Genomic DNA, 11,745 nt, shown 5'->3' with positions numbered 1-11,745 from the left:
TGGCATTTTCACTGTAGTGTTTTGAAGCCTTTTTGGTTTTACTTACTTTAAGCCTTTTGGCATTTTTTTCCTGGGAGTGGAGTAAATCTGCCCAAACATGGAATGGGCAGAGCAGGGGACACTGCTGTGTTCCTTTTGACCAGTGTCCTATCCTGTATTACCAAGGCAAGTACACGCCAGGTCAGAACTGGACCCAAACGTCCCTTTGTGGTTCTGGCTTAAGCTCTGCCTCTTTGGATTCTTTGTCCACTTGCCTGTTAGTCAGGAGCAGTGAGTGGGTTTGGATGCTAGCAGGGCAGTCTCGGCCCTGAGGCTTGCTGTTGAGTGTCTCCTTGTCCACCTGATGCTGAGAGTTGGAGTGATAACCTCTTCCCACTAGGGTCTGAGTTAAACCCAGAGCCATTGAGAAGCTAACTTGCTCCTACAGGCAGCCCTCTTTGCTGTCATTTCCTTTTGGAACAGGGGCAGCCATGGCTAACTGGGACCTGTCTTTGTCTTTACAGTCTAAACTGGAGGCCCGTGAGTACCGTGATGCTCAGGAATTTGGTGCTGATGTCCGATTAATGTTCTCCAACTGCTACAAGTATAACCCTCCTGACCATGAGGTGGTAGCCATGGCCCGCAAGCTCCAGGTGAGGCTCTGGGGAATCTCCATGTGTGGCATCCTACAGCAGAGCAGGCTGGGGTCCTGGGTGGGCCAGGCCTCTATGGGCCTTGGCAGATTTTATTTCTCACTTGCTTTATTATGTCACATTGCTTTGGAAGTGTGGACTAAAGTCAGGATAACACGTACATCTTACATTGGGATTATTTCATTATAAGTAAAGCAGGGTTGGTTGGTTTCTGTCTTGGGCATTTTGGGTTTTGTTTTGGAGTGTCCCACTGAAAGCCCACCCCCCCACCCCACCTGCATTCGGTTGCCCTTGGCCGGAAGAGTGCATATGCTGTGCATGGCCCCACCTCTTGAAAACAGACCTGTCTCAAGTCGACGAGGGACACTCTTGCCAGGTAGACTCTTTGTCACAGTTGTGACCTGAAGTAATTCCTCAACTGTGGGCATTTATTCACCAGAGCCTTGAAAGTCTTTGTTTGCCTTCCAGCTGCAGAGTGGCTGCTTTTCTATGTTCTGTGTGGCCATGATGCCCTAGTGGGTGGGATTCGTGGCCCTTTCAAGTTGATTCTGGGTGATGCACACTGCAGAATACACACATGGGTGGAAGGGAGGGGGAAGATTACAGCATAAATGTGTGAACTGACTCCACTTTTCTTTATTTAAAAAAAAGGAAAGATATTCAAATTTCAACAGAAGTATGTCTTTGGGTAGAAAGATCAGGAATTCAAAATTATGGAGAATAAAATCAATATTTAGAACTGTTATAATCTGTTTTTTTTTAATACTTTGAAATTACATATATAATATAAAAATTGCAGCCTCCCATCCCCAAGGCCCCAGGTTGCACTTCTGCATTTAGTGTCGGTAGGCGGTGGGCTGGGCCACCTGCTGTCACAAGGTACAGGTACTCTAGCTGGATCTCAGGTCCAGTCTGCGCATCCTGTGTCCAGCCCTCTCCTGGCATGTGAGCAGGACTTCCTCACACCAGGCTTTCTCAGCCATCTGTGAAATGCTTCCAGGGCAGAATCAAGGACTTGCAAAAGGACCTGTGGGTGGGTCTGTGTTTGTCAGAGGTCACCTGAACCCTGCCACCTACCTGCCTCTCAGCTCTCTTAGCTCTACACCTTGTCCCACACTCACCAGCATAGTGTCTCCTGTGTCATCTACACTGGAGCCAAGGCATGGTCTCCTCTGTTCTTTCACTTGGCCCTGTCTGGGCCAGCCTTTAGTTCACAGGATGTGTCCTAAAAAGTCTAGGGGTAGCAAAAAACCTTACTAGTGTGGACTTGGCTATCATGTAAACACACACTCAGACTTGAAGGTTTTTATTTCTACTGGCTGTTTCTTAGTTGTGTTTTCTCTCAGGTTTTTTGTTTTGTTTTTCTTCAGTTCGGTGCTATCTTGTCTGCTTTCTTCATAAAGCTGCTTTTTTCACTGTTACGCATTTCCCATCCTTGAAGAAACTCAGGCTTTATAATTTTGCTGTAGTTCTCATACGTAATCACCAATGGTCCCTTCAGAGCAGCATCTTAGTGAGCTCACCCCCCCCCCCACTACTGAGGACTTGAGGGGTAGTAGCTTTTGCCCAGATAAATACCCACATCCTTTATTTGCCCTGATGAAAATAGCTAAACCAAAACAAGGTCTCTCTCAGCACCAAAGATTACTATTTTGAGCTACTCTATTTAAAAAGGAGATAGAGAATATCCTCTGATATATTCTAGCTTTTTGTCTTCCTAATTTTTGTGCCTGTTTTAAGGTCATTTGGGATTTTGTTTTTGTTTTTTTGTTTGTTTTGCATTTTTGTCCTGGAAGTAGTATGAGCACACCCTAACACAGGGTTTACTCAGAGCAAGGACACTGAGATGTTTGCCACACAGCAGCTTCTTTTTTAAACATTGACTCCAGATACCAGGCTAGATAGGACAAGGTCCTTGTCTTGAGAAGGGTTCACTTCAGGCAGAGGCAGGGGACAGTGCCCAGTGGGCCACTCAACAGGGGGCTGCCTCTGCCTGTGGCCTCCTTTGCCTGCTGCAGGGTGGGTCTCCGTGTTACTGAAAGTGACATGCCAGGAGGCTGGTGGGGGTGTCTCCGCTTCAGCAGAGTTGACGTGGCAGGCCACCTGTGCAGACTTTTCCCCTGGAAGGTACTTCCTGTATTTGTGGCTTTTTGTTTTTCTTCTTTATCTTGACACTCTCTAGGATCAGCATGGTTTAGGTGGCTAGATTGCCCACTGGAGAGTAGGGGGCAACAAAACCCCACACCTTGTTTGCCTCAGTGAGAGGTACTGGGATTTCCTGTCTCTTAACTAGGTTGTAACTAGGCTGTGCCAAAGGACTGGAATTTTCCTCTTCTAGTCTCTAGGTTTTGGGCCTTTAGAAAACCCACATCCCACTGCTTGGCAGCTGTGGTCACAAAGACAGCCAGGAGCCCCCAGGCTTGGGGTTCCTCAGCAGCCTGAGGGTGGCTTGAGTTTAGGGCTGGCAGCCCAGCTGGTAGGCCCAGAGCTGCTGGCGGTACTGTCCTCTAGTCTGCTCTATTGTGAAGTGAGGAGTAATTTAGGAAGTTTGGTACCTAGGTGCTACCAGAGTTTTATTTTGAGAGAAAGTGCAAATTCAAGGTGGTATGCAGTTGTGTTTACAGCAAGGAAAAAAATTAAACTGAGAAAAGTGTTTGGGTCCTGCATCAGACCCCTGAGGTAGGAAGCTTTTGAAATATATGTGAGAGAGAGAGAGAGACAGAGTGTGTGTGTGTGTGTATCTTAGTGTCCACGCACAGTTGCATCCCCAGCACCTGAAACTATTGGGCTTCCCACAGCCTATATCCTGTTCCCCACCCCTATACCCTCCAGTCTCTGTGCCCTGGGGGATGCCCAGGTATGGCCAAGCCCCACAGCAATATCCAGGCGTGGCCATGGAGGGGCTGACTGAACTGTACTTCCCCCTAGGGTCTCCAGCTGTGCAGAGGTGCAGGCTGGTTTGCCCAGGAGTCTTTGGGTACTGCAACATCCCAGTACCTGAGCATCTCCTTTTAACTAAAGAGGGGATAAGGAGCTTTCTCCATGAGTCTGATGTAGCCCAGAATAAATGACTCTGGTCAACATTCTAGCAAGAGGAGATACTTGCTCTCTGAAACCAGTGTTCTTGGTTGATGTTGAGAATTTTGATGAGCTCAGGTTGTTGGAGGAGGGGGGCTGGTAATGTCATACCAGGAGGAGGAGATGGGTCCACCTCAAGACACTGTAGACCCTAATGCAGAAAGCCTGAGCCCCTGCTCCCTTGGGAGGGTGCTGCTTGTTCGTGTTCACTTCTCCTCCCTTTTGCTGTCCTCCTTCATAAGACACTTGCCCAGATGCGTCTTACTGGGTTTTGCCATCCTCTACCCTGACCCCACTCTCCTCGACCTCTCCCTTTGCACCATCCTCCCAGGGGTCTGCAGATGTTGTTGTCCTACTCTTAGGTCTTAGATCCCGCACAGGCTGCTTGCCACCTCTTGCTGTTTCTACCTTGGCACTTAGACCACTTTTCAACTATTTGTGTTCGCCCCTTGAGGGCAGGGAGCACATCATTCCTGTTTACTACAGAGCAGGCGCTGGTTAAGTGTGAGTCTGTCTCAGCCACTGGGGATAGTTCTCTGCAGTGGTCCTTGGCTCATTGGCATACAGGCCTGACTGTGTTGCCTAGGATGGTCCCCTACTGGAGCTGGAGCAGGTGGGAGGATTACAGGCCCTCAGCCCTGCAGACCCCATGGTGCCTTCCCAGCCAGCCCACCTGACCTGTCACATGCTCCTTGCTATTTGGTCTTGGGGCCTTGGGAGGGCAGAGACCAAGAAGCAGCAGGGGAGTGGAAGAAGGTCTCAAGGTGGGTGCCACCCCTATTTCCGTAACAGTCACAGCTAGGGGAGGATAGGAACAGTGATGGCTTTGGGGCAAAGGTAGTGCTGTCTGGCAGCTGGTGGGGGAGGCTAGCCTCACAGACAGGTGGCACGAGGCAGCTTCTGCTTGATAAATGGTCACCTCCCAGCAGCACCAAGTGCTAGGCCCTGCTTGCCACCCTCCTCCCTTTGTGGGGTCCTGATGCCCTGCCACCTTCTTAGACATACTTCTCTAAGAGCAGGCCTGGCTCTTAAGATGCTTGTGTGGGTCAGTCGGGGACCTGAGCCTGCTCACATCCAGGGCATCACCTGGCTGGTGATGGCCTCTGGTCATCCCTCCTGTTTGTCTTCTCTGTTGCCCTCAGATCTGCTCCAGGATTTATATCTGAGTAAATTAGAAAGTTACTGCCCTTCTAGCACTTAACCTCAAAACCATTCCGATAGCAGAGTTCAGGCAGACACCTTGCTGAGAGGAGAACCTGCCTTCAAGGAGACTGAGTGAACTGGTCTGGAGGGGAGGGGACAGCACCACAGTTGTGTGGAATGCCTGCCCTGCTGTCCAGGTCACTTCTGTAGCTGCCTGAGGGCTAGGAGGCCTGAAGCTGTGTTTCCAAAGACATCAGGAAAGCCATCTAGGGCTGGCTCTGTCAAGTAGGCCCCAGTTGAAACAGCAGCCTTGGAGTTTGAGCCCACAACCCTTTTGGGCTGTGCTGCTCTCTCAGGCATTGACTCACACTTGGGAAAGGCCCCTTCTGTTGTGTGTGTTGCCATATTGACTGACAATCCAGGCTTAGAGCAGGTCCCAAAATCCTGCTGGAAAGCCAGCCCTCAATCCTGAGTTATCATGAGATTTATGATGTTGGAGCTGTTGGGGTAGCAAGGGTAGCTGGCTGGTGCAGCACGCAGCTGAACCCCCAGGTACCCAGGAAGGGTTGCTGCCCCCTACGTTCTGTGACCCACACAGTTCCATCAGATTTCTGAATCTCAGAGTTGGGAGGTTTTAGGATCTCCTGGGGTGGGATACTGTGCTCAGTCAACCCAGGATCTCCACAAGGTTACTTGCACCTCGCAGTGTTGGCTTCTTCCCATAGTCTGTCCTCAGCGCCGCATCTCCCATCCGTATCTTTCTCACATTGCCTGGTGTACCGTGGAGATGCCCCAGCTAGTGGCACGGGTCTGCTCAGTTGGTTACATGCTCGCTGCAGCGAGGGCTTGGTCTCCTCGCTGGCTTTGGGCTCTGCTGGGCACACTCCCTACAGGAACATGAATCGTGAGATAGAGCCTCCGGTGCTGTTCACTGTTGTGTCCTGGTGCCCAGCCCAGCATCCAGAAGGCTCCCTTGGGATGTGCTGACTAAATGAACACCAACCTGTTGGGAGCCTGAGAGTATTCTTTCCGTCGGTCCTCACCTGGCCTGCCAGCTGTCTCCTGTGGTGCAGGTCACATGTCTTTACCTGGGCTCTTTCCCAGGGTGTGGGTGCCAGACCATGTCAGGAGCACCTTCCTCCTTAAAGTGAGCTTTGAGAGAGGAGTGTTGGAAGAACTATCAAGGGGGCCTGGGTGGCCCCTTGCCTTAGTGGTGGGAAGGGGGTCATCACTGGCCAGGCCCTTTTTAAACCTCCCTCTTGCTTCCTGTTGAGTCAACCCCAGCAGCCAGACACAATGTGGTGATGCAGGGCTACGGTACAGGCACCCCCAGTCCACCTGTCTCGGCGCCCAGCAGCCCTCATGGGCACGGCTTCCTCCCACTCCCTCCCAGGATGTGTTCGAGATGCGCTTTGCCAAGATGCCGGATGAGCCTGAGGAGCCTGTGGTGGCTGTGTCCTCCCCAGCGGTGCCACCCCCCACCAAGGTTGTGGCCCCGCCCTCATCCAGTGACAGCAGCAGCGATAGTTCCTCAGACAGTGACAGCTCAACTGATGACTCCGAGGAAGAGCGAGCCCAACGGCTGGCCGAGCTCCAGGAGCAGGTGAGGACACAGACAGCCCCATTTCTAGTCCCCTCTTCCCTCTCAGATCCGTGGACTGGGGTAGTCTCACTAGGGGTCTCCAGATGATGTCCTTGGCTTTGAGTTCCAGCAGGAGCGGAGTTCCCACTGGGCCCCTTATGGCAGGCCAGGTGCATGTTGATCATACTTAGATGTGTAATGCAGGTATGGAGGTGGGGTGACATGGCCGTTCTCTGGGCAGAAGTGAGGCTTCTGGATCCTTCTAGTGTCTGGAAGGAGGAGGCCAAGGTAGCATGTCCTTATCTCCTGGGGCTTCCTGGGTGCTTCTCTCCTGACAAACTGGCCATTAGGCCTTTAGTCCCCACAGGTGTCTGTGCACTCTTGCCCAGCGTCTTAGGGACTCTTCCTGGGACCAGGATCGCCACGGGGCTTGGGTGGCTCCTCTGGCAAGGAAGACACTGGGCCACCTTTGGAGTTCAGGGTCTGGGTGGGTGTGGGCACTTTGGAAATCTGGTGAGATGGCAGGTCACAGAGCTGAAGGCCAGCCCCCACCCCCTGCCTCCCTTGTCTCCAAACCCTGGCGATGGGGTTCCATAGAGACCAGGGTGATGGGTAATCAGTGTGTGTGTCTTGCCTGTCTGCTCCACAGCTCAAAGCCGTGCACGAGCAGCTTGCAGCCCTTTCGCAGCCCCAGCAGAACAAACCAAAGAAAAAGGAGAAAGACAAAAAGGAAAAGAAAAAAGAAAAGCACAAAAAGAAAGAGGAAGTGGAAGAGAATAAGAAAAGCAAAGCCAAGGAACTTCCTCCCAAAAAGACCAAGAAAAATAACAGCAGTAACAGCAACACGAGGTCTGTGGGCCGCCCCTGCCCCTGGTCCAGGTGGGGGTTCCCGGCCGTGGGAAGGGAGGCTGCCTCTGCCTTTTCCTCTGGATGGGCCCTTCGTGCTCACCTTGTTAGGTGAGGGAGGGAGGATAGCAGGTAGCGTGGTGCTGTTGGCAAGGACAAGCCATAGCAGCCCCTAGTTCACCATTTGCGGTCTCAACTGCTGCTGCGTGCTCCCAGGAAGGTATTGCCAGCATCCCCTGTTTTCCTGTGAAGACCACCAGGTGGGGGTGTGGAAGCCTCCCCAAGCCCCAGATGGAGGGTTGGGTGCCCCGCTTCCCCACCAGGACCAGTTTCTGATGGTATCTGTGTCACCCCTTCGTAGCAAGAAGGAGCCAGCACCCATGAAGAGTAAGCCCCCTCCTGCATACGAGTCAGAGGAGGAGGACAAGTGCAAGCCCATGTCGTATGAGGAGAAGCGGCAGCTTAGCCTGGACATCAACAAGCTCCCAGGCGAGAAGCTGGGCCGTGTGGTGCACATCATCCAGTCGCGGGAGCCATCACTCAAGAACTCCAATCCAGATGAGATCGAGATTGACTTTGAGACCCTAAAGCCGTCCACCCTGCGTGAATTGGAGCGCTATGTCACCTCCTGTTTGCGGAAGAAAAGGAAACCTCAAGGTGCCCTTGGGCCCCCTGGGGCAGGGGTGTTCCCAGTCCCTGGTGAAGAAGGGGACTGAGAAGGTGGGCTGAGCTGCTCCCCTTTGCCCACCAGTTAACGAGGCCCCTGTTGGCACCTTCGGTTTTCAGTTAGCTCTGCTGTCCAGTCTTGACCCTCTCCCTTTGCAGGATCCTCCCCACACCCCACCCCCAGTTATAAAACCTGTGTCCTCAACGTAGAAACCTTGAAACTTCTGAAGGGTTATGACATCACATTCGACCCTGCTGTGTGCTGTTGGTGCCTTTCTTGACTTATCTGGCCGGTATCCATCTGGGGTCTACCTGCACACCTTGGTGTCCTAAGCCTTGCTCTAAGCAGCAGCAGCTTTCATCCTCAGTTGCCTGCCACTAAGTCTTCCCCAACAGCTCCCTGCCCCCCCACCTCTCAGATCTCTGGTGGGGCATGGCTAGGAGGAAAGGCTGCACCTGCCTGCTGTCTTCTCTAGCTCTGTGTAGTCCCCTCTTTGCAAGTCCTTAAGGCAGCTCTTTTGTGTTATCAGGGCCTTGTGTTAGCTCACAGTTTTTGACTTAGAACTAGTAGGATTTAATCCACGTCAGAACTTTGCACACAGTCTTTGTCCCAGCCCACACTGACCCCTGGGGTCCTTGGGCCTCTCCCCAGGGTGCCGCATGGTGACACTCTCCCCGGTCTGGGTCTGCATGCTGAAGTGCTGGGAGATCCACTGGGGCTCTGTCTTTTGTCTTGCTTTGCCTCTGGCTGTTGTGTCACCTTTAGGTCCTCTTCACGCACTGCCAGAAAAGTAGCTGACGAGCATAAGCCCAGCACTGCCTTGTGTTAGGGAATTCCCTCCTACCCTGGTCTCCTAATCCTCAGTGACTCCTGTAAGAGGGTATTTTGAGAGACTGGAGGGACCTTAAAAAGTCCGGGATAAGCCAAGTTTTTGGTTGGCGTGCATGACAGACTGTCAGCTAACCGCTGGGAAGTGTGACACTGGCTGGGGTCTGGAATAACCATAGCCAGCCATTAGGAGCAGCCAGCCCTCTGGCTCATGGAACTCAGGGTCCTGCCTGACAACTGTCCTTGTTGCTTTATTGCAGCTGAGAAAGTTGATGTGATTGCCGGCTCCTCCAAGATGAAGGGCTTCTCGTCCTCCGAGTCGGAGAGCACCAGCGAGTCCAGCTCCTCTGACAGCGAAGACTCTGAAACAGGTTAGATGTCTTTAACTTAGAGTTTTGTTGCTCCCTGTGCTCAGTCCTGTGTCCAGGCTACTAGAGACCAGAGATGGCAGTCATAAGAAGAACTTGCTGGGCCCTCTCATCTGTCCGTCTTCCTGGCTGCCATGTTAACCTTTGACTGGGGTGATGGGTAGCCCAGCACCTGTCTCTTCGTGACCTGGGCTGCAGGGGAGGACAAGTGGCCAAGGGTGTTGAAACTGCAGAGCCCCGGGGAAAGAGAATGGAGGACAGATGATGGAATTGATCTTAGTGTGACCCTGCCCAGCCTCAATGGTCTTCCCTGCATCACAGCTGCATGCAGCACAGCCCTTCCAGGTGATGTGTTTTGGCAGGTGTGGAGCAGCCTGCTTTCATTTCTGCTGTGCTCTGGGCTTAGGGTACTGCCACCTTCCCCAGGGTGTGCTCACTGCTGCATTGACTGCTTTTTTCTACACGCACTTGGGATATGTATGTCCTGTACTTCTAACAGTTTCTTCCCTCCGTGCTCCATCGGCCCGCATCTGTGCCCTCTGGCACACTTGAGGAGCAGCTTTGATGTAGGAGGTGGGGGCAGGTGGAGATGCTGACAGTTGCGTGGTGGTAGGGAAGGAGACTTCTCCAGTTATAAGCTTTCCTGGTTTTTCTCAGGGGAGCAGATGGTCAGCTTGGTCCAGAGAAGAGGCTAGCGAAGAACCCTGGTGACCAGCCTGTTACGTGAGGTGGAGCTGGCCATCTGTGCCTGGGCACACGGGGTTGTCTTTGGGCAAGTTTAGCTCCATTAGCTGAGCAGACAATTGGCGGGCTGCATTGTGCACATCCACAGTGGGAAATGTGTTTGGGCAACAAAGATTGCTGGCATGTTCTTTCTAACTGGAAATAAACGATAAGCTCCACTTCATCGGTTCACATAAATAAATAATGTGACCTGGTGGTGCCCAGGGGCCACACTAAGAAGTTTGAGGACAACTTATAGCAGTTGGGAAGAGTGATGCTGCGCTGAGGTGTGTGGGTCCACAGGTCCTCGTATCGGCTCAGCCTGCCTCTGTGCAGCAAAGCTGGGACAAGGGGGCCTCTGGGCCTTGTCACTATTCATCTTCTTACAGTAAGGGCACCAGGCTTTCCAAGTGAGTAGTAGGGCTCACCTTGGAGGTTGGTGAGGACTTCCGTAGAACTCCAAATGCTCTGGCCTACCTCGTTTTCAGTGGGCCAAAGTGACATGAAATTAATTATGTTCTGTATTTATTGATCTGTTGTTTGCAGAGGCTGCTGTGAGTAATTTGCTGATCACCTCTGTTGCTGTCTCTTACCCTTTTTCCTTCCTAACCCGCATCCCCCTCCATTGCTTTTTTTAAAAAAATGTCAACCAGCAGGGGGCACCACACCCTATACTTGCTCAGGAAGGGCTGGCCCCAGGCCGGGGCCCACTGCCCTCAGCCTGGTGAATGGCCGTGTTCTTGGGCCCAGTTAGCATTCCTGATGACTACTGACTTCTCACTTTCAGTTCCAGCCCGGCCTCAGGTTTGCCTTTGCCTCTGGGGTTTCTCACCTACATTTTCTTGTAGGGCTGCTCCTGCTTGGGGTTTTGCAGGCTTTTTCCCTAAGGGTCTGAGCAACCAAAGAAAACCCCAAAAACTGAAACTGACAGAGACTAGACAGTTAAAACAGTGTGGCTTGGCCCCACCCAACATGGCATCTTAGGGGGCTGTTACCGTCACATCCTGATGTCCCAGTTGTGAATCTGTGACTATGACCTTTGTCCCTGGCCACTGAACTCTTCAGGGTGTTTGCTTTAAGCAGGAAAATTCCTGGGTTCTTGAGTGCCCTACACCCCTGCTATGAAGCAAACATGACAGCATTTCTTACTTTTTTCATTTTCCCCCATTTTAAAGAAAGTGGAAAGATTGTGCAACAAGTAATCTGAGAGTCCTGGGAACAGCTGTCCTGGCGGGAAGGAGAGAGAGATTTACAGTCTCAGAGCCGCCAGGCTGCAGGCTCCCAGGCTCCAGCAGTCCAGCCCTGGCGGCTCCTTCGGCGGCCTCCAGCTCCTTCCTCTCCCCCGGCACCCTCCCTACCTTGGGTTTTGCGAGGCTCTCCTTTGTTTTCGTGGTCCTGGCTTTTCCTTTGTCATCTGTGTTCATTGGAAAGCTCTGTCGGGGGCCAGCTGAGAGCTTTTGCTTTTGCTCTTGGGAAGGACCTACCCTGTAGGTTTGTGCCTTGTGGCTCAGACTCTACAGGTCCCAAAGTGGCAGCCTGCACCCTGGTACCACTGTATGTGGCCATCTACCACCCAGTCCCACACAGGAAACTCCAGCAGCTGCTTGTACTGGGTCCATGGAGCTAGGTAGATTTCAATGACCAGTTATAGGTGTTTCTGCCTTCGTGGGTAGGGCTGGTGGGGGGCACTGAAGGTATTTCTCTTGGTCTTTGGGGGCTTAATTGTTTTGCCCTTCTTATTCTTGTGTTTCCATTTGGATTAGAGCCGAAATTCCTGAAAGGACCTGTTTTTGTCAGTTGTGCTGACAGAGCCCCAAGACGTGAATCACCGAAAGAAATTGAACAGAGGCAGTAAATTGGGGCTAGGGTGGTGGTATG

At 52.3% G+C, this 11,745-nt stretch overlaps 1 protein-coding gene across 9 annotated transcripts in view; it reads left to right on the top strand.

Annotated features, from left to right (window-relative positions):
* BRD4 (bromodomain containing 4) overlaps positions 1 to 11,745 on the top strand; it is an 81,720-nt gene that overhangs the window by 55,699 nt on the left and 14,276 nt on the right. For all 9 annotated transcript variants that reach the window (XR_010378085.1, XM_064479944.1, XM_064479945.1 and 6 more), the window contains exons 7-11: positions 504 to 632; positions 6,247 to 6,456; positions 7,085 to 7,284; positions 7,643 to 7,938; positions 9,037 to 9,147. Coding sequence is in view for 8 of the 9 variants with exons in the window: in XM_064479944.1 (XP_064336014.1) it covers positions 504 to 632; positions 6,247 to 6,456; positions 7,085 to 7,284; positions 7,643 to 7,938; positions 9,037 to 9,147 (946 nt within the window). In the remaining variant the exon portion in view is untranslated. The remainder of the gene's footprint in view (positions 1 to 503; positions 633 to 6,246; positions 6,457 to 7,084; positions 7,285 to 7,642; positions 7,939 to 9,036; positions 9,148 to 11,745) is intronic.

The sequence above is a fragment of the Camelus dromedarius genome, chromosome 27, assembly GCF_036321535.1.
Source record: "Camelus dromedarius isolate mCamDro1 chromosome 27, mCamDro1.pat, whole genome shotgun sequence".
Classification (NCBI taxonomy): Eukaryota; Metazoa; Chordata; class Mammalia; order Artiodactyla; family Camelidae; genus Camelus; species Camelus dromedarius.
Note: the sequence above shows the minus strand (reverse complement) of the source record. Positions and strands in the feature narration are given on the sequence as shown.